This window comes from Rhinopithecus bieti, unplaced genomic scaffold (assembly GCF_001698545.2).
Source record: "Rhinopithecus bieti isolate Rb0 unplaced genomic scaffold, ASM169854v2 scaffold_15296, whole genome shotgun sequence".
NCBI classification, from domain to species: Eukaryota; Metazoa; Chordata; class Mammalia; order Primates; family Cercopithecidae; genus Rhinopithecus; species Rhinopithecus bieti.
In genome coordinates, this window is record NW_016809075.1 from 1252545 (window position 1) to 1274639 (window position 22095).

General features: G+C 40.1%; 1 protein-coding gene across 1 annotated transcript in view; it reads right to left on the reverse strand.

Moving 5' to 3' along the window:
- The window catches only part of UBXN4 (UBX domain protein 4), a 44183-nt gene that overhangs the window by 5058 nt on the left and 17030 nt on the right, over window positions 1-22095 (reverse strand). The window contains exons 6-13 of the mRNA XM_017888459.1: window positions 19057-19150; window positions 12960-13014; window positions 12040-12204; window positions 10305-10432; window positions 6524-6626; window positions 3754-3885; window positions 1851-2059; window positions 1023-1029 (exon numbers count right to left, since the gene is read on the reverse strand). Of these exons, the coding sequence (XP_017743948.1) occupies window positions 1023-1029; window positions 1851-2059; window positions 3754-3885; window positions 6524-6626; window positions 10305-10432; window positions 12040-12204; window positions 12960-13014; window positions 19057-19150 (893 nt within the window). The remainder of the gene's footprint in view (window positions 1-1022; window positions 1030-1850; window positions 2060-3753; window positions 3886-6523; window positions 6627-10304; window positions 10433-12039; window positions 12205-12959; window positions 13015-19056; window positions 19151-22095) is intronic.

The window sequence follows — 22095 nt, forward strand, 5'->3', positions numbered from 1 at the left end:
GAGACAGGGTCTCCCCTCTGTTGCCCAGGCTAGAGTGCAGTGGCACAATCATGGTTCACTGCAGCCTCAAAACTCCAGGGCTCACACAATCCTCCTGCCAAGCAGCTGAAACTAAAGGCACACGCCATCATCACACAGAGCTCATTAAAATTTTTTTTTGTGTGGCTGGGCGCGGTGGCTCAAGCCTGTAATCCCAGCACTTTGGGAGGCCGAGACGGGCGGATCACGAGGTCAGGAGATCGAGACCATCCTGGCTAACACGGTGAAACCCCGTCTCTACTAAAAAAAAAATACAAAAACTAGCCAGGTGAGGTGGCAGGCGCCTGTAGTCCCAGCGACTCGGGAGGCTGAGGCAGGAGAATGGCGTAAACCCGGGAGGCGGAGCTTGTAGTGAGCTGAGATCCGGCCACTGCACTCCAGTCTGGGCGACAGAGCGAGACTCTGCCTCAAAAAAAAAAAAAAAATACACACAACAAGCTATCCTGTATTACAGTAATTCAGTATTAAATGCTCCCACCCATTGCTCAGTTAAGAGTTGTAAGATTCAGCCTTGAGTTTCCCTGTGTCCTCACTAGAGTAATATACTTAGTAGATAACTGGTCTTTCTGCCTAATAGTTATTAAATAAAATAAAGGACAAAGCAGCCCAATACTTTTATAAGTCATTACCTATGGAATCCATAAACACATGACTAGGGGTTCTCCACACTGAAGGCAGAGAGGAAAGAATTTCTATTATTTATCACATAGGACTGGTGTGAAGATTTGTTATAATGCCTATAAAAGGCCTCACAGAGTGCTTAACAGAGGTGTCCATTACAGTAAGTTACATTATTATGTAATTATTAGAAAGGGGCATAATCTTACTTTCTAGGAAAATACTTCCCGTTAACAAATGTTTCAAATATGTAAAAGCTTAACAAAGACACGAGTTAAAATGGTCAGTGTTGTATTACTATCCTAACCATTGCATGCTATCTACTATAAATGTTGTTTTGTTTTTGTTTTGAGACAGGATCTCACTCTCACCCTGTTACCAAGGCTGGAGTGCAATGGCACAATCTTGGCTCACTGCAGCCTCAATCTCCAGGGCTCAAGTGATCTTCCCATCTCGGCCTCCCAAATAGCTGGGACCACAGACATGTGCCCAGCAAATTAAAAAAATTTTTTTTGTACAGACAAGGTCTCACTATATTACCCAGGCTAGTCTTGAATGCCTGAGCTCAAGTAATTCTCTCCCCTCAGCCTCCCAAAGTGCTGGGATTACAGGCGTGAGCCACTGCATCAGGCCCTGGCCTCCTGGTTAAGGGATTAGTCCAAAATAATTCTCTGAAGGAGAATTTTCAAACGAATAACCTGTTTCTGCAATTTGGTCTTTCTTTGAATCATCCAGACAAGGCTATCAACCAGTATATAAAATAACCAACAGGGTTAAAATTATCAAAGCAGAGTAATTCATCTACAGTAATTATGCAAGATGACCCTGAACAATTAATGGAATGAAATATCTTGTCAAGCAAAACATGGTTAGGAAGAAAGAAGTTACTAGAAAAAAAAATCTGCCTTGATAGTTATGGGATCAGTTAAAACTTATGGGATAGTTAAAACTTATGGGATAGTTAAAACTTCAATGAATGAAACAATAAACCAGCAGAGGTGAAGCTGCTTTCCATAAAATTGGTTTTACAAAGCTGAGGAGAGATGATATAATAGTTTCAGAGCATCTGAGTTTTTCTCCTCCACTGTGGGAACTGGAGAGGACATATACAGAAAGGCAAAGTACTCAATTTTTTACTTTAAAAAAGATATTGGGCATGACTTACATATTTTATAAATGGGGAAAACACACACAGATACCTTTTTTCTGATTTGCTAGATGATGCAGGGTTTGGGGGTTCTGACGAGGTTACTCTCACTGAAGTCTGTGTGGGAGGTGGACTGCTAAACAAGAAATTGCTAATTAATCTCCAGATGGCAAGGAATGGATAAAGTACTGTTCCCAACAAGGTCCAAATGTCTCCGCTGGAAGAGTGTACCATGGATGCAGTTGGTCTTCCTGCCTAGAAATTAAGAAATAAACAAACCTAGATAAAGACAACATTAGTACAATCACATCATACCCAAGGTTCCAGACGAAACTTTCATCTGGAAAAGGAGGTCCTACTGATTTTAGTTTACCTCAAGAGGGTGAAATGATATCTTTTGCTGTTTTTCAGGTATATATAAACTTCTGAAGACTCCCATAAGTTTTTAAAGATAAATTATAATATACAATATTATAATTGCATAATACTGTATATTATATATAATTGCATAATACTGTATTATATAAAATAATTGCACAATACTATATATTATATATACCATTGTATAATACTGTGTATTATGTATACCCAATATTATAATTGCATAATACTGTATATTATATATACAATATAATTGCATAATACTGTATTATATACAATATAATTGCATAATACTGTATTATATACAATATAATTGCATAATACTGTGTATTATATATAATATAATTGCATAATACTGTGTATTATATATACAATATCATAATTGCATAATACTGTATATTATATATACAATGTTATAATTGTATACTGTATATTATATATACAATATTGTAATTGTGTAATACTGTATATTATATATACAATAATTGTATAATACTCTATATTATATATACAATTGTATGTAATTGTATGTTATAATTATTTGGAGCTCTGTTTAAGATAAATTGTAATATACAAACTAGAAAGTAGTTCTCAGTGAAATGAGCCATTTTTTAAGAATATTAAACTTTTATAAGAAAAGTCTTTCTTGCTGATTAAAAAAATGGTTTAGGCCGGGCGCGGTGGCTCAAGCCTGTAATCCCAGCACTTTGGGAGGCCAAGACGGGCGGATCACAAGGTCAGGAGATCGAGACCATCCTGGCTAACACGGTGAAACCCCGTCTCTACTAAAAAAATACAAAAATCTAGCCGGGCGAGGTGGCGGGCGCCTGTAGTCCCAGCTACTCGGGAGGCTGAGGCAGGAGAATGGCGTAAACCTGGGAGGCGGAGCTTGCAGTGAGCTGAGATCCGGCCACTGCACTCCAGCCCGGGCGACAGAGCGAGACTCCGTCTCAAAAAAAAAAAACGGTTTAAACAATGAAATCCTGATTACTGGAGAGCTGTTTTGGGGTGGGGGACATGTCTAGTATACAGCAAGGAAAATTATGTTAACCAGGACACAGAAGACCCAGGCTCTCATCCCAGTTATGGCACTTAAGGTAGGACCTTGGCAGCAGTCATTTAAGCTGTCTTCTTTTCTTCACCAGAGATTAAAATATTGTTGTGCAGATCAAATGGGATAATCTGTTTGAATATTCATGTTATTTTTATGTTAAAATAATTTTTTTTTTAAAACTTGGCAAACAGTAGAGCGTATATAAATAAAAGACTGTGTGGATTAGGCTGATAATCTGCATTTCTTATTGTCTTCTATTGGTCTTTTTTTGTACACAAAAATATGTGAAGAAAAAAGTTGAAAATTAAACTACTTCATGTCTCACAAGTAGTATCAGCAATACAAATAAAGCACAGGATAATGGAATCATAAATTCATCTAATTATTGGATAACTTGAATTTTAATTACCCACAGTATACCTCTGCACTTCCTTTCCCCTAATGGTAAGAAATGAAGAGTATGATAAACAGATAATGATAAGAAGAGAAAAAAATGCATCTGTATTATACATACTGGCAATAGTACCACCGAAGCGCTTGGGGCAAGTTCCAAATCCAGTAACTTCTTTTTATAATCTTCTTTGGTAAATTCCCTCCTGGGAAACATGGTTGCTAACGAAAAATTACCGTAAGTGTTGCCAACAGTCTGTAACAGAAGTTTTAAAACTTACAAGGGTGCCTTTAAAACTAAGATATTACATTACTCAGATGAATCCAAAATGACTGCTTTAATTAAAATTGCCTTAATTTTAAAAGTTCATTACATGTTAACTCAAAAAAAGGTATAAAATTGTGCTTCCATCCCCTAAGCAGCTGAAAAGCTATCAAATCCAAACAGTTTTTAAACGCTTCTATAACTCAAAGATGACCACAAAATAGCAAAATGTAGTTCCTAAAAACACAAATAAATTGCGTAAAAACGGACAACTGTGTATCTCCTTTAAGCACTGTTGCAGTTCATCATTAGGTTTTCACTATCCTTTGGCAAACTTACATTAATGTCTCATGAACACACATTTGGATTACAGGTAATCCCTATTAAGAATCTGGACTAGACCAGTATTTCCCTCATATATACCTTCAGGAAATGTAGCCTCCTCCTTGTCTCAAGGCACAAATAGTCCATAATCAACCTACATGATACACACAATCCCAGATCCAGGAACGTACAATGGACAGCACCATAATTACCCTCACAATTTTAAGTCTCTATATACAAAAATCACTGTAAAATCTTAGACATCTGTGTATCTTTCCCTAGAAGATTCCAAAGAAGGAGATTAACTTGTTTGTTGTAGTTTTTTTTTTTAATTTTTATTTTTTTACCCTCACTGTTCTAAAGACATATAAAAATACAAAACTTGGTAACTGTAGTGAGGTGGAGTTTTTTGTTTTTGTTTTTGTTTTTTTTTTGAGACAGAGTCTCGCTCTGTTACCCTGGCTGGAGTGCAGTGGCGCGATCTCGGCTCACTGCAAGCTCCACCTCCCGGGTTCACGCCATTCTCCTGCCTCAGCCCCCCGAGTCGCTGGGACTACAGGTGCCCGCCACCACGCCTGGCTAATTTTTTGTATTTTTAGTTTCACCATGTTAGCCAGGATGGTCTCGATCTCCTGACCTCGTGATCTGCCCGTCTCGGCCTCCCAAAGTGCTGGGATTACAGGTGTCAGCCACCGCGTCCAGCCTGTTTTTTGTTTTTTTTGAGATGGAATCTTGCTCTGTCGCACAGACTTCAGTGCAGTGGTACAATCTCAGCTCACTGCAACCTCTGCCTCCTGGGTTCAAGTGATTCTCCCGCCTCAGCCTCCCGAGTAGCTGGGATTACAGGCGCACACTACCACATCTGCCTAATTTTTGTATTTTTAGAATAGATGGGGTTTCACCATGTTGGTCAGGCTAGTCTCGAACTCCTGACCTTGTGATCCACCCACCTCGGCCTCCCAAAGTGCTGGGATTACAGGCGTGAGCTACCATGCCTGGCCTGAGGTGGAGTTTTAATAGGACAAATGTCAAAGATCTCTTTTTCCCATGTAGTCCCTTCTTTATTTACCTGTGGCAAAAGCAGTGAAACTCAGGATAGGGGACACATTGTGGGAGGCTCCAAGACAGAAGAATGAAAGCGTCTATTTGGGACTGCTTCTACTGTAAAGCTTAGGGGGGAACAGTTTTTAAAATCAATGTTTACATTGTCTAGCCTAATTCACCAGTGCAAGAAGGTGAACAGCTTTTGAGGTGTCCTTCTCTTGAAACCTGTAAGTAAGAAGACCAAATGGGGGAGAAAAGGTCTGGCGGAAAGATCTGAATCCAACTCCCTAATTCTAACCTTGAAGTTATATATATGAAAAAAATACTGATACATATAATGAGCCTAGAACCCAAAGGACATCTGATACTCAGAATCCATTTTGAATAAGGAATCAATCAGGAAATAAAAACAAATTGAAAACTACTTATATCTTAAGGTATATATTCCATTCAGATTTTGAGTAAAGCCACCTTTTGGAAGTAAATTCCTGAAGAAGATACTATTGTCAATAAAGTTTACTGCCTCTTTTTGCTTAGCCAACAGGTAGATTGTAGGAAAATGACCAGCCCCCTAAGCAATCTGTAGGAAATGGAGAGAAGACTGAGAAAAACTGCTTCCATTTCAGGGTAGGGGGACAACTCCATCACATTAGACCTTCGGGAAATCACTTGCTTGTCACTCCTCCAATGAGTCTACTAATCAGTGAAAAAAGTTCCCAGTGGCTGAGCTAGGTGGTTCACGCCTGTAATCCCAACACATTGCAAGGCTGAGGTGGGAGGAATGCTTGAGCCCAGGAGTTCAAGACCAGCCTGGCTACATGGTGAAACCCTGTCTCTACAAAAAGTACAAAAATTAGCAAGGCATGGCAGTATCTGTAAGTTCCAGCTACTTAGGAGGCTGAGGTGGGAGGGCTGCTTGAGCCCAGGAGGTCGAGGCTGCAGGGAGCTGTGATCGCACCACTGCACTCCGGCCTAGGCAACACAGTGAGATCCTGTGTCAAAAAATTTTAAAAAAGAAAAGTTCCCAGGACCTATTGTACAGTATCAGCAAATTCCTACTTCTGCACACAAAGCAGATATGTTACTCCCATATGCACTAACACACAACAGAATTTCCACGATATCTCAGAGGTGTCTTGTGCCTCCCTCCCGGAGAGGTCATAATTTATTCACATTCAACTTCAGCTTTGAAATTTTCCCTTCCTACAATTTAGTAAACTATATACATCTATTTTTACTACAACTCAAGACATAAATTTACCTGTGCAGCAAACTGCCTTGCCTCTTCTAGAGGAGCATCAGAAGGGAACTGATTTGTAAAGGAAGAACCATCAGGAAGACGGAATTGAATTCTTGCAACAGTGCTATCAAAAAAGAAAATTAAAGTCACAATCTTCACGTCTATGTATTAACAATATCACTAAGTTACAGAAAATGGAAGTGGAAATGTGCAATGACAATAGTTTTTCCCACCATATCAGATCTTTTTGTTTGTTAATAACTGCTTTACTGAGATTCATCTTAAAAAATTAACCCTTTTAGGCTAGGTGCCGTGGCTCACGCCTGTAATCCCAGCACTTTGGGAGTCCAAGGTGGGCAGATCACCTGAGGTCAGGAGTTCAAGACCAGCCGGGCCAACGTGGCGAAACCCTCTCTCTACTAAAAAATACAAAAATTGGCTGGGCATGGTGGTGTATGCCTGTAATCCCAGCTACTCAGGAAGCTGAGGCAGGGAGAATTGCTTGAACCCGGGAGGCACAGGTTGCAGTAAGCCAAGATCGCACCGCTGCACTCCAGCCTGGGCAACAGAGTGAGACTCTGTCTCAAACAAACAAAAATTAAGCCTTTTAAAGTGTACAATTCAGTGGTTTTTAAATATATTCAGAATTGTGCAACTATCATCATTATCTAATTCCAGAACATTTGCATCATGCCAAAAAGGAACTCCAACCCCATTAGCAGTCACTCCCCATACCTCCCTCCTCCAGACCCTGGCAACCACTAATCTACTATGAATTTGTCTATTTTGGGCATATCATATAATAGAATCATACAGTATGTGACCTTTGTAACTTGTTTTTTTCATGGAAATTATATTTTCAAGGTTCACCCATGTTGTTGCATGTATCAGTTCTTATTCTTATTGCTGAAAAACTTTGTTGTATGAGATACAGTTTACACGTTCTTCAGTTGCTGGACATTTGGGTTATTAACACATTTTAGCTATTTTGACTAATGCTGCTAGGAATACTCATGTACAGGTTTTTGTGTGGACGTTTTCAATTCTCTTGGATATAAACTGCTGTATAAACTGCTGCTGTAGAACTGCTGGGTCCTATAATCACACTATGCTTAACATTTTGCGTTATTAGCAAACTTTTCCAAGGTGGCTATATCATTTTACAATCCCACCAGTAACACAGAAAGGTTCCCAACTATCCACATCCTCACAAACACTTATTACTTTCTCTTTACATGTAGGCATACTTAGTGGGTGTGAAATAGTATCTCATTGTGGGTTTGACTTGATTTCCCTAATGACTAATGATGTTGAACATCTTTTCATGTGCTTACTGGCCATTTGTATATCTTCCTTGGAGAAATGTCTATTCAAATCCTTTCCACATATTTGAACTGGGTGTCTTTATAATTGAGTCATAGGCTCTTTTTATAATCTAAACACAAGTCTCTTATCAAATATATGATTTGCAAATATTTTCTCCAATTCTATGAGTTGTTCTTTGCACTTTTTTTTTTTTTTGAGACAGAGTCCCATTCTGTCACCCAGGCTGGAGCGCAGTGGCACGATCTCGGTTCACTACAACCTCTGCCTCCCTGGTTCAAGCGATTCTCATGCTTCAGCCTCTCGAGTAGCTGGGATTACAGGTGTGCACCACTATGCCTAGTTAATTTTTGTATTTTCAGTAGGGACGGGGTTTTGCCATGTTGGTGAGGCTGGTTTTGAACTCCTGGCCTTAAGTGATCCGCCTGCCTCAGTCTTCCAAAGTGCTGGGATTATAGGCGTGAGCCACCACGCCCAGCTTTTTTTTTTTTTTTTTTTTTTTTTTTTTTTTTTTTTGAGACAGAGTCTCATTCTGTTGCCAAGCTGGAGTGCAGTGGCAATCTTGGCTCACTGCAACCTCCAACTCCCGGGTTCAAGTGATTCTCCTGCCTCAGCCTCCCAAGTAGCTGGGATTACAGGTATGCGCCACCACGCCCGGCTAATTTTTATATTTTTAGTAGAGACGGGGTTTCACCGTGTGGGCCGGATGGTCTCGATCTCCTGACCTCATGATCTGCCCGCCTTGGCCTCCCAAAGTGCTGGGATTACAGGCGTGAGCCACCGCCCCTGGTCAGCTGTTTCTTGATGATATCCTTCAAAGCACAAAAGTTTTAAATTTTGATGAAGTCTGATTTATCTATTTTTAAATTTTGTTCCTGTGCTTTTAGTGCCATGTCTAACAATCTATTGGCTACTCCTAGATCACAAAAATATACTCCTCTTTTTTCCTCTAAGAATATATATTTTATACAGTTTTACTTTTTAGTAGATGATCCATTGAGTTAATTTTGTACGTGGTGTGAGGTAAAGGTCCAAATTCATTATTTTGCATGTAGCTATTCAGTTGTCCAAGCACCTTTTGTTGAAAAGATTCTTCTTTCCCAGTCAATAATCTTGGTACCCTTTTCAAAAATAAACAGTTCATAAATGTAAGGGTTTATTTCTAGAGACTCCACTCTATTACACTGGTCCATATGTTCATCTTGTATCATTACATCACTGTATAGCTTTGTAGTAAGTTTGAAAATCGGGAAGTATGAGTCATCCATCTTCATTTTCCAGATTAACTATTGTGTTTCTTGCATTTCCATATGAATTTTAGGTTTATAATTTATGGAAAAAAGGCAGCTTGAATTTTGGTAGGAATGTTGACTCTACAGATCACTTTGGGGAGGATTATCATCTTAACAATATTAAGTATTCTTATCTATGAACATAGGATACTTTCCATGTATTTAGGTCTTAAATCTTTCAACAATGTTTTGTCATTTTTAGCACACAAATCTTACACTTTTGCTAAATTTATTACTTCATCATTTTGGAAAATTATTTTAAAAGTAATTTTTCTGATTACAAAATACTACTTGTTAACTGTCCAATATGGAAATATGAAAAGGCACAGAGAAGACAATAAGTATTAACCATAATCCAACTAGCAAGGTGTACTGGAAATCTAAACTTTTTTTGTCTTTTCAACATATTTTTGTTTTGGGAACTGCCTTCTTACCCTGCTATGTGTCATTCATTCTGGTATAATTATCAGTAACATTTCCCCCACCTCCTTCGCCACAAGGTTGGACATGTCACCTCCTCCAACCAGAGGGCCCACACGTGTGGGCACTGACTGGTCTGAAGGTGGCCACATGATCCAAACAGGGGCAATCGGAATTCTCATTCTCAATACAAGCATGAGAGAGAAAAGGTTAATCTATTCTGTCTGGGATCGTGAATTCAAGGTCCTGAAAGTGCCAGGAGGTGCTGGGCTCTCCTGACACCATGGAGAGTTTCTTTGAGAATGAAGCTAAAACAGAAGCCACCAAGAATTAAAAAGAGAGAGAGAAATTTTAATGATATCCTTTAGACTGCTGAAAACAGCCACGCCTAACCAAATTCACCCTTGGATTTCTGAACTGCAGAGCCAATGTGTCTCCTCTTTTGCTTAAAACTATCTGATGGGGGATTCTGACAACTAAAGAATCCTACTACGTATGAGATAAACATTATATTCATTTGGTTACAAATCATTTCTGTCTTTGGAAAACAGATATTTATTGGGCCCTCTCTTAGAGTTATTTATGTAGTACTTTTTTAGTGTACACCAACACGAAATGACAGATATCATTGGGAGCTGTCAAATGAATCAATATGTCCCTCTGGAATTGACTGCTTATAACCACAGTACACATCAGTGTTAAAAACCGCCTATAATCATTCTCCTCAGCCCCTATGTGGAGAGATATTTCAGCATGAAATAAAGTACCTTCTTTCTCTTGCGTAAGATTCCCTCTTGACTTCCATTTCTGCCTGTTTGGCTAGCAAGGCAGCAGCTTTGGCAGCCTCTACTTCTTCCTTTGTCTTTGCAAAACGAGCAGCTCTCTCTGCACGGTCCTTTAAAACATCATTAAAAACCAATTAGCTTTACTGCCAGAATGGTCAATTCACACAATTCCAAACAGAAGTATGCATGGAATTCTTTTTTTTATTAAGAGACAGCGTCTTGCTCTGTCATCAAGGCTGGAGTGCAGTGGTACAATCACAGCTCACTGCAGCCTCTGAACACCTGGGCTCAAGCAATCCTCCCACCTCAGCTTCCAGAGTAGCTGGGACTACAGGTGCATGCCACCATACCCAGCTAATTTTTTTCTTTTCTTGTAGAGGTGGGGTCTCGCTTTGTTGCCCAGGCTGGTCTCGTACTCCTGGTTTCAAGCAATCCTTCCACCTCAGTCTCCCAAAATTCTGGGATGACAGTTGTGAGCCACTGTGCCTTGCTGCCTGAAATTCTCTAACACCATATGCGAACTTTAACATTCTGGAACTGTTATTTTTTAGTTTTATCAACTGTCGGAGACCAGAATTATTATTAAGGAAACAAGGACAGGAATTTGCTCACTATTGTATCTCCAAGACTGGAACGAGGTCTGGCACATAATAAATGCTCAACAAGGCTGGGCCTGTAATTCTAGCACTTTGGGAGGCCAAGGTGGGTGGATCGCCTTAAGTCAGGAGTTCGAGACCAGCCTGACCAATGTGATGAAACCCCGTCTCTACTAAAAATACAAAAATTGGCCAGGCATGTTGGCATGTGCCTGTAATCCCAGCTACTTGGGAGGCTAAGACAGGAGAATTGCTTGAACTCGGGAGGCAGAGGTTGCAGTGAGCCGAGATTGCGCCATTGCACTCCAGCCTGGGCAACAAGACTAAAACTCCATCTCAAAAATAAATAAATAATGAATGCTCAACCAAAACTTGTTGACTGACCAAATGAACAAAAAATATTAAGGTAGGGATGGTTTTCTTTCTTTTTTTTTGAGATGGAGTTTCGCTTTTTGTTGCCCAGGCTGGAGTGCAATAGCACGATGTCAGCCTACTGCAATTTCCACCTCCCGGGTTCAAGTGATTCTCCTGCCTCAGCCTCCCAAGTAGCTGGGATTACAGGCGCCCACCACCACACCCGACTAATTTTTGTATTTTTAGTAGAGACGGGTTTCAGCATGTTGGCCAGGCAAGTCTTGAACTCCCGACCTCAGGTGATCAGCCTGCCTCGGCCTCCCAAAGTGCTGGGATTACAGGCATGAGCCACACCTGGCGGGATGGTTTTAATATGTATTGCAGCTGATGAATTCTAAAAGCAATTGTTGCAAAGTAAGCTTTATGATGTGCCTAAATCCTTTGAATGTTGCAAAAAAGTGTGCCTGTGACTAGAGAAGACTACTAGGTACTTAGCTTATTTTCTAGGGAATCTTTAAAAGCTGCTTTCTGAATGCTGATAAAAGTCATAAATTTAAAAAATATGAATAAAATTCACTTTGAAAAAAATCAACTCTAATTTTAATCTTAACTATTTTAATTCATTTACAATTTCTAAGAAAAGGAGGCTCATCATTGGTAGTCTATGAGTCACTAAAAACTATTTTTGTGTGCACAGTCTGGTAGTAATCTAAAGCTACTGCGCACAGAAAAACAATTTCATGAATGTCTGGAAACTTAAGACTTACCAATGCAATCTGCTGTTTTATACGTTCTCGAGCTGCCCTATCTTCTGCCTTTTCTCTGTTTCTTTCCTCCAACATTCTTTTTGTTAATTCTTCTTCTTGTTTTCTTTTATAATCCAACATTTCTTTTCCAGTTTTTCTCCTCTCAATTTCCTTCTTAATCTCTCTCTGAATTAAAGAAAAGTTTTATGATCCAAAACAACTTGAAAATCTGCCCCAGATATTTTGAATGTAAGGAAAACTGCAGTTAAAAAAATAAAACTTCATAAAATGTAAGTCTAGACGAGTTTATTAATGGCATGGTTAATGGTCAAATGTCTATCAATCTACAAATCATTGCCAGTGGTCTATTAAGATAATAATGTAGTCAGCATAAGTTGAAGGCAAGCATTACAGGCCTTTAGTCATGAGGTTCAATATATTACCCTTCAGGGACAAGATGGCAGTCATGTATTTGGCTTGAATGAAATGGTAACCTTCCTACATTAGAACTCCAAAGAAATGCTACACAGTTAGGTACATGTGGTGAGAAAAATGAACCATGTGCTAGAATGCTTAACAGGAGAGGAAAAACTCAGCAAAATGTCTACACATTTTTTCACAAAAATGAACTAAAACTTTGTTCTGCCTCAAGCCAAACAATTTTAGCTCCAGTCCCTTTATTCTTAGTATAAAAAAATCATTGCAGAGGGAAAAAGCATGGTAGCAATTTACGAAAAGCATTCGTAGCAATTTACGAAAAGAACACAAAAAATGTATATCCTATGACTCTACTAGAGAAAACAGATAGGAATTATCTTCATAGTGCTGCAACACTGAACTAAAACTAGGAAGTCACCCTAGGCCTGCCACACTGAATAGAATAATCAATCATAACCTCAGTTAATGAGAGGATAAAACAATGCTAACTGCATGAACTTTACCTGTTCTTCCTCTTTTCTTTTCTCTTCTCTCCTTTCTTCAAGTTTTTTTGTTAGTCTGTATTAAAAAAAAAAAAACACACACACACTAATTGAGACACATCATATTAATATAAAACATATTTAGGAGATGGATTTAGCTAAAACAATTGGAGAAATAAAGAAACAAAAAGCAAGCAACAATTTATCTGCCTGGCTTCAGGCTCCTACAGAAATCCTGGAGTCAACGAGAGCCCATCAGAAGCCTAGCTTCAGTCTAAATGCCTCACTTCCCACTTATAATTAGTTTCCCTTTTTCCTTCTGATATACCTGACATTGACTTTAAAATCTACAAATACATTTTCAAGCAAATATATAAATCAGTGACTGATAAATGCTCTACTCCTTATATAAAAGTAAATAGCACTATAGTTAAAAAAAAAAAAAAAAAAAAAAACTGTAAAATAAAACAAAAACTTAAGGCCAGCAAATTATTAATACCAAATTACTAACACCAACTTGATTCTCAACTGTAAGAAGTTCATCAATTAAAAATGAATGGAGGCCAGGCACAGTGGCTCACACCTGTAATCCCAACACTTTGGGAGGTCAAGGTGGTTGAATCTCTTGAGCTAAAGACCAGCCTGAGCAACATGGCAAAACCCTGTCTATCGGGGCTGAGGTGAGAGAATTGCTTGACCCGGGAGGTCGAGGCTGCAGTGAGCCACGTTCGCGCTACCACATTCCAGCCTGGGTGACAAAGGGAGACCCTGGTCTGAAATAGACAAACAAATGGAGGCTGGGTGTGGTAGCTCACATCTGTAATCACAGCACTGCAGGAGGCTGAGGAAGGAGGACAGCCTAAGCCCTGGAGTTTGAAACCAGTATGGGCAACAACTTGAGACTCCATCTTTACAAAAAATAAAAAATTAGGCCAGGCACAGTGGCTCAAACCTGGCTCAAACGGCCAGGAGGCGGAGGTTGCAGTGAGCCGAGATGATGCCACTGTACTCCAGCCTGGGTGAGAGAGTGAGACTCTGCCTCAGAAAATAAATAAATAAATAAATAAATAAATAAATAAATAAATAAATAATACAAAATTAGCTGAGCATGGTAGCGTGCAATGTAATGAAATGGCATCTCAAAAACTAATAACATAGGCCACGCACGGTGGCTCATGCCTGTAATCCCAGCACTTTGGGAGGCCGGGCGAGCTGGGCAGATCACGAGGTAAGAGTTTAGACTCAGCCTGACACATGGGAAACCTGCTCACTAAAAAAAAAACAGCCGGCCCCGTGGTGGCGTCGCCTGTAATCCAGCTTCCTTTTTTTGTTTTTTTTTTTTTTTTTGAGCGGAGGTCTCGCTCTGTCGCCCGGACTGGAGTGTAGTGGCCAGATCTCAGCTCACTGCAAGCTCCGCCTCCCGAGTTACGCTTCTCCTGCCTCAGACTCCGAGTAGCTGGGAACAGGACCGCACTTCGCCGCTTAGTTTTTGATTTTTAGGTAAGACGGGCGTTTACCGTGTTACACGGATTCTCGATCTCCTGACCTCGTGGATCGCCAGTCTCGGCTCCCAAGTTGTGGGATAAGGCTTGAGCATCGCGCCCTGGCCTGTAATCCCAGCTTCTAAGGAGGCTGAGCCAGGAGAATCACTTGAACCCAGTAGACGGAGGTTGCAGTGACCCGAGATGGCGCCACTGCACTCCAGCCTGGGCAACAGAGCGAGACTCCATCTCCAAAAAATAAAAAAATTAAAAAATAAAATAATGATTCTGAAATTAGACAGTGGTAATGGATGCACAACCTTGTGAATATACTAAAACTCACTGAATTGTACACTTTCAATTTCATGGTAGTGAATTATATTTCATTTTTTTAAATGAAAAATGGTATTTTCTCTAAAAGTGTTTGGTGTATACATTTATTAGAACTCAGCTGAACAACATGTGCCAGCAATCAAAGGAGTGAGTACTCAAGGAATGTTGGAGACATGTCAAAAGGCCAGAAGACCCAATATGAAGGGGATTCCAACAAGTCAAATTTGGGGCAATTTGTGCACCAAAAAGAAGAGAGAAATGGATAGTAACACATGAGAGAAAAAAAAAGCATCTGTGACATGTCTCAACTGCTAAGGGGAACTGTAAATTGGCCTAACCACTTTGGAAAGCTGTTTGATCAGTATCTGTAACCCAGAAATTCCCGCTTTTCATATATATGCCCAGAAGAAATGTGTACACATGTTCACCAAGACATATACAAGAATGTTCCTCATAGCAGTTCCATTCAAATAGCCCCAAACAGAAAACAATCCTAATACCCATCAATAGTAGAATGGATTAATAAATCATAGTAGAGTCAAATAGAATACTAATAAAGTAGTGAGAGTGCACCAATTACTGCAACATGCAACATGGATAAGCCTCAAAATACAAAGCTAAACAAAGGAGATCAAACACAAAAATACATGTTGGATGATTCCATCACAAAGTTCACAAACAGACTAACCTACAGTGTTAGATTCAGGATAGTGATCATCTTACAGAGGGAATCCATAATTGGGAAGGGGCATAAGGAAAGCTGGTTAGGTACTGTTAATTTTCTTTTTTTTTTTTTTTTGAGACAAGGTCTCACTTTGTTGCCCAGAAGTGAAGTGGCATGATCTCGGCTCACTGCAACCTCTGCCTCCCGGGTTCAAGTGATTCTCCTACCTCGGACTTCTCAGTAGCTTGGGACTACAGATGCACACCACCACGCCCAGCTAATTTTTGTATTTTCAGTGGAGACAAGGTTGTACCATGTTGGCAAGGCTGGTCTCGAACTCCTGATCTCAAGTGACCCGCCCACCTCGGCCTCCCAAAGTGCTGGGATTACAGGTGTGAGCCACTGCGCCAGACGAGCACTGGTAATTTTCTATTCCTTCATCTGGGTGCTGGTGTCCAATAAGTAGTTTACTGGAAAAAGGCAGTGGGGGTGAGCAGATGGAAAGTAGAGGAGAAAGTGGATGAAAGCATTTCTCTACAGAAGAATGCTAGCTGATAATGTAGAAAAAATAGAATGAAGAAAATACCACATTTTTTTTTTTTTTTTTTGAGACGGAGTCTCGCTCTGTCCCCAGGCTGGAGTGCAGTGGCTGGATCTCAGCTCACTGCAAGCTCCCCTCCCAGGTTTACGCCATTCTCCTGCCTCAGCCTCCCAAGTAGCTGGGACTACAGGCACCCGCCACCTCGCCAGGCTAGATTTTGTATTTTTTAGTAGAGACGGAGTTTCACTGGGTTAGTCAGGATGGTCTCGATCTCCTGACCTCGTGATCCGCCCGTCTCGGCCTCCCAAAATGCTGGGATTACAGGCTTGAGCCACCGCGCCTGGCCCACAATTTTTAAACATCAATGAAATAGGTGATTACAGCAAAAATCAATGAATGCCGAAACTAGCGGGTGAAAGTTTTTAAGCAGTAGGATATTTACCGTTTCAAAGAATCACCCCATAGACAACTTACGTATTAGAAAATGAAAAGGGTACCCAACAGATACTATCCTAACCAAATAAACTTTACATTTCCAATATTGCATACATCTGATATTACTTGTCTCCTGATATGAGTAATGGAAAGGACAAAACAGTATCTTGGTAATGTTCTTATCAGAGTTTAATCTGAATCTAATGATAGAACAGGGACCAGATCAAAGGACGTTGTAGAAATAACTAACCTAGACTCTTCAAAATGTCTAAATCATCAAAAATGCAAACAAGAATAGAAATGCCTTGGATTTAGAATCTAAACTAAATGCAATGAACAATCCTTGACTGGATCTTGAATCAAGGAAAAAAAAGTTAAAAGGGCCATTATTGGAGCAACTGGGAAATCTGAATTTTAACAACAAATTAGATAATCTTACTGTATCAATTTAGAATTTCTCGAGTATGATAATGGTATTGTGTTTATATATGAAAATATACACCATCTGAAAATGGTGTATAAATGTATTTACAGACCATTTGTAGAATTTTCTTCTGAGAAATACAAATGTAAGTTTGTTTTAATCTGGGTGAAAAGCTACACTACATCTAATTTAGTAACAAATTGACTGTTCCATAACTTCTACATTTGGGCATTGACTTTTTTTTTTTTTGGAGATGGATTTTCTCTCTTGTTGCCCAGGCTGGAGTGCAATGGCATAATCTTAGCTCACTGCAATCTCTACCTCCTGGATTCAAGCAATTTTCCTGTCTCAGCCTCCCGAGTAGCTGAGATTACAGGCACCCACCACTATGTCCAGGTAATTTTTGTATTTTTAGTAGAGACAGGGTTTCACCATGTTGCTCATGCTGGTCTCAAACTCCTGACCTCAGTTGATCCACCTACCTCGGCCTCCCAAAGTGCTGGGATTCCAGGCGTGAGTCACTATGCCTGGCTGGCATCTACTTCTCAATGGTCACTATGCCTGCCTGGGTACCAGAAGGGGGCAGGACATGGGTCTGTGAGCACAGATCCTCCAGCCTAGGCTGGAGTCCTTGCTCAAAGCCCACAGACCCTCAGCCAATGTCTTCCTAGGAGATGCATGCTGAAGTATCTAGGCATGAAGTGAAATTATGTCTGCGACTTTCAAATGAATCAGAAGAAAAAAAAAAGAAAAAAGTTGAAAGGTGGTCATTACACTATTTTTTCAACATTGAGGTTTGAAACTTATTCAAATAAAAAGACGAATTCATGGTATTATGTATTATCTTTGCCAGATAATTCTGCCCATTTTAAACATAATGACGTGGCTGGGCATGGTGGCTCATGCCCGTAATTCCAGCACTTTGGGAGGCCGAGGTGGGAGGATCACCTGAAGTCAGGAGTTCGAGACCAGCTTGGTCAACATGGTGAAACCCCGTCTCTACTAAAAATACAAAAATTAGCCAGGCGTGGTGGTGGGCAACTGTAATCTCAGCTACTTGGGAGGCTGAGGCAGGCGAATCGCTTGAATCCAGGAGGTGGAGGTTGTAGTGAGCCGAGATTGTGCCAGGGCACTCCAGCTTGGGGGAAAGAGCAAAACTCCGTCTCGGGGGGGAAAAAAAACTATAATGAAATAAACAAAATAATGCATTTTAACTAAAGATTCGTTAAAAGATTCCTATTTCACATCTGTTAGCTTTAATAAAACATTGCATATCCTGGCCGGACATGGTGGCTCAAGCCTGTGATTTCAGCACTTTGAGAGGCCAAGGCCAGTGGATCACCCGAGGCCAGGAGTTCGAGACCAGCCTGGCCAACATGGCAAAACCGTCTCTACCAAAAATTAGCCAGTCACGGTGGCGCACACCTGTAATCCCAGATACTCAGGAAGCTGAGGTATGAGGATTACTTGAACTGGGAGGAGGAGGTTGCAGTGAGCCGAGATCACACCACTGCACTCCAGCCTGGCAACAGAGCCAGACTTCATCTCAAAAACAAACAAACAAAAAACCATTAACAGGCCAGGTGTGGTGGCTCACGCCTGTAATCCCAGCACTTTGGGAGGCCAAGGCAAGCAGATCATCTGAAGTCAGGAGTTCAAGATCAGCCTGGCCAACGTGGTGAAACCCTGTCACTACTAAATATACAAAAAAAATTAGCCGGGTGTGGTGGTGCACGTCTGTAATAAAAGACTATGATTTGACAATTATTGTATCATTAAAAATACTAGAAACTACCAAGAGCCAGAAATTTGTATCTGATTATTAGACTAACTAATGAAAAATGCCATTTAGTAGACACCCACTTATGCAGAACTCAAGCTCAGTACATAGTCATGAAATGAGCTGAAGTTCTTGCCCATCTGGAGCTTATTATCCTTATTATCCTTATGGCATAAAGAGATAAAAGCAGAAGTGACAGATGGAAACACCTATGTACCAAAATACCATTAAAAAGGGGATTCTTAGAATGATCAGACCAAAAGCTGACTGGTGACTTCAGACATACAGAAAAGTTTTACACTTAGAGTGTAATGTTTAAGGATACAAATTAGGTGATCAAAAATTTCAACTCAGAATTCTAAAACTTCATTTGTATAACTTTAGTTTTAATTCAAATTAATGAAATAACTGAAAACCACTGTCTTTTAAACAAAATGCTATTTGCAAAAGAAGAGCAAACCTTTCCACTCTGATGCTGAGGTCCTCTGCAGGTCTCCGATCTGAGCATCCACTAGGCTCCTGAGAGGAAGTGGCATGGCCTGCACTTTCTCCTCCTTAATTATTAAATGAAAAGAAATAAGAACTGCATTTAATGCAACTTTTTAAAGGAATAAATCTAGGTTATAGCATCTGTTAATAATTTTGTATCTTAAGCATTATATATTTTCCCTAAAAATGGAGGAGTTAAATATGCTATTACTAATCCTAAAGTTTAGACGTGGATAAAACTGTTCACAAATAGAAATAAGGCAGTTACCAAGTTAAGATCACCAAGGTGAAGGTCAGATGTAAAACATGAAGAAATACCAATCTGGCAGGAGGCATGCCTGGCTACGGGTAGGCTTCACTCTAGAGCAGTGCTGTCCAATATCTATACTGTCTAATACAGCAGCCACTAGACACGCGGCTGTTGAACATCTAAAATGAGGTTACTGAAAGTGAGGGACAAAAATTTTAATTGTAACTAATTTTAATTAAAATGTGGCTGTGGCTATTGAGCAGTGAGCAATAGAGGCCAGGTTTGATCCCGGGTATGGCTCTAGACTTACACTGGTCCAAGGAATCTGCTTCTGCTGACCACAGTGGTTCCTTAGAGGGCCTCTTTATGCTAGTTTTCCTTGAAGGATTTCCTGAAAGACAGACTTTTGTCCTGGCCTGCTCAAGAAGACCTCTATCATTCCCTTCCTTACAACTTGCCACCAACTTGATTCCTCTTTACAGTCAATGGCGAACAAGGACTCGGGAGCCACAAAGTCATTTCAGTAAGTTTCTTAATCCCTCTGTACCTCATCAGTAAAATGGGGACAGTAACCTCACACGGTTGCTATAAGAAATACGTGTTAATACAAGTAAAATGCTTACAACTTAACTGAGACTGGCACATGGTAAGCATTTTCGTTACTACAGTAGTAGTAAAAATAATTAGTAGGACTAAGCAGAGACGAGGGTGCATATCTCTTCCCTCTCTCCATTCAGGGGCATAACTTAGGTAACTTGAAATCAACCAAGTGAGAGTATTTACACCTTGGAAATTAGCAAATACTACAAATATGGACCTTTGCTTCCACAGAGACTTCTGACAAACGTTTACCAGTGTATCACTGAATGCAACTCCTGGATAAGAAGTGGTAACCACTAGCAGCCAGTAGAGGCTCAACAGGAAATTAACCACCTTTCTTTAGCAAATAAAATGAATGCTGAGGACATGTCTTATTATCAGCAAAAATTTAACATCTTATGAAGATAACTTGTGGACAAGATAGGGGAAAAGTGTTGAATAAGAGTACAGTTAGGTGAATCTACGACTCCTACTCAATGAGAAATGGATAGATGTTATATACAGGAAGATTTCCAATTGTATGTCACAGAGTTCTCTGTCTTTGGTATTTTTATAAGTGACTTGAAGATGTAAAATATAAATTTGTAACTTTTTTTTTCTGTGACAGGGTCTAGCTCTGTTGCCCAGACTGGAGAGCAGTGGCATGATCTTGGCTCACTGCAACCTCTGCCTCCTGGGATCAAGTCATCCTCCTACTTCAGCCTCCCTAGTAGCTGGGGCTACAAGTGCATGCTAACATGCCTGGCTAATTTTTGTATTTTGTGTAGAGACTGGGTTTTGTCACCCTGCCCAGGCTGGTCTTGAACTCCTGAGCTCAAGTAATCTTGGCCTCCCAAAGTACTGCAATCACAGGCATGAGTCATTGTACCTGGCCCATGTGTAACTTCATGGGTGACCCAAAATTGTGTGAAATAGCTTATTAACACTCATATTTAACTGCTAATTCCTAAATGAAAAATTCTAGGTCGGGTATGGTGGCTCACGCCTGTAGTCTCAGCACTTTGGGAGGCTGAGGTGGGTGGATCATTTGAGGTCAGGAGTTTGAGACCAGCCTGGCCCAACATGATGAAACCTCGTCACCACTAAAAATACAAAAATTAGCTGGGCATGGTTGTGGGTGCTTGTAATCCCAGCTACTTGGGAGGCTGAGACAGAAGAACCACTTGAATTTGGGAGGCAGAGGCTACAGTGAGCCAAGATCGCACTACTGCACTCCAGCCTGGGTGACAGAGCGAGACTCTGTCTCAAAAGAAAAAAAAAAAATTTTGGATTGGAAAAAACCCTCAATAAGCTAAAACAACTGATAAAATAATAAAAATGTATTAAGAGAAGTTCTGCCTTTAGGCTTAAAAAGCCAACTGGAATAACAGGCATAATGTATCTCCTGAGAGAAATATACATCATCATCTATAAAGTGGTCTTGTCAAAAAGAATAATGAAGCTGACCTGATCAAGTCTGTAGCTTTACAAATTTAGAGGAATAAAGGGGACAGAGGAACATCTTACACAATTCCATGGGGATGCAGTAAAATCCAGAATGTGGAAAACTATAGGAAAAACTACCAGGGAGAGCAGAAATCTATATAATAAATTTAAAAACACATCAACCAATAGCAATATATCAAACTGAAAAAAAAGTGTAATATAAATATTGCCTAGATAATTGATGACAAAAAGGATTACTATGAAACTTTCTGGCTTGATAATAGTATTGTGGTTATTTTTTTAAATTTCTTATCTTTTAGATACTGATATTTTAAAACATGAAAGCATATAAATGCCTGAGATTTGCTTCAAAATAACCTGGGAGAGATGGTCATACAGGGAGACAGATAACAAAAACTGACCAAATAACAGGAATCACTCATGCAGGATGATGAGTACCTCGAGTTCGTTATTCTGTTCTCTCTCTAGAAATGCTTGCAAATTTACATAATTAAAATTTATTTTGGCCAGGCACGGTGACTCACGCCTGCAACCCCAGCACTTTGGGAGCTGAGGCGAGCGAGCATATCACCTGAGGTCAGGAGTTCAAGACCAGCCTGGCCAACATGGTGAAACCCCATCTCTACTAAAAATACAAAAATTAGCCAGGCGTGGTGGTGCATGCCTGTAATCCCAGCTACTCAGGAGGCTGAGACAGGAGAATTACTTGAACCC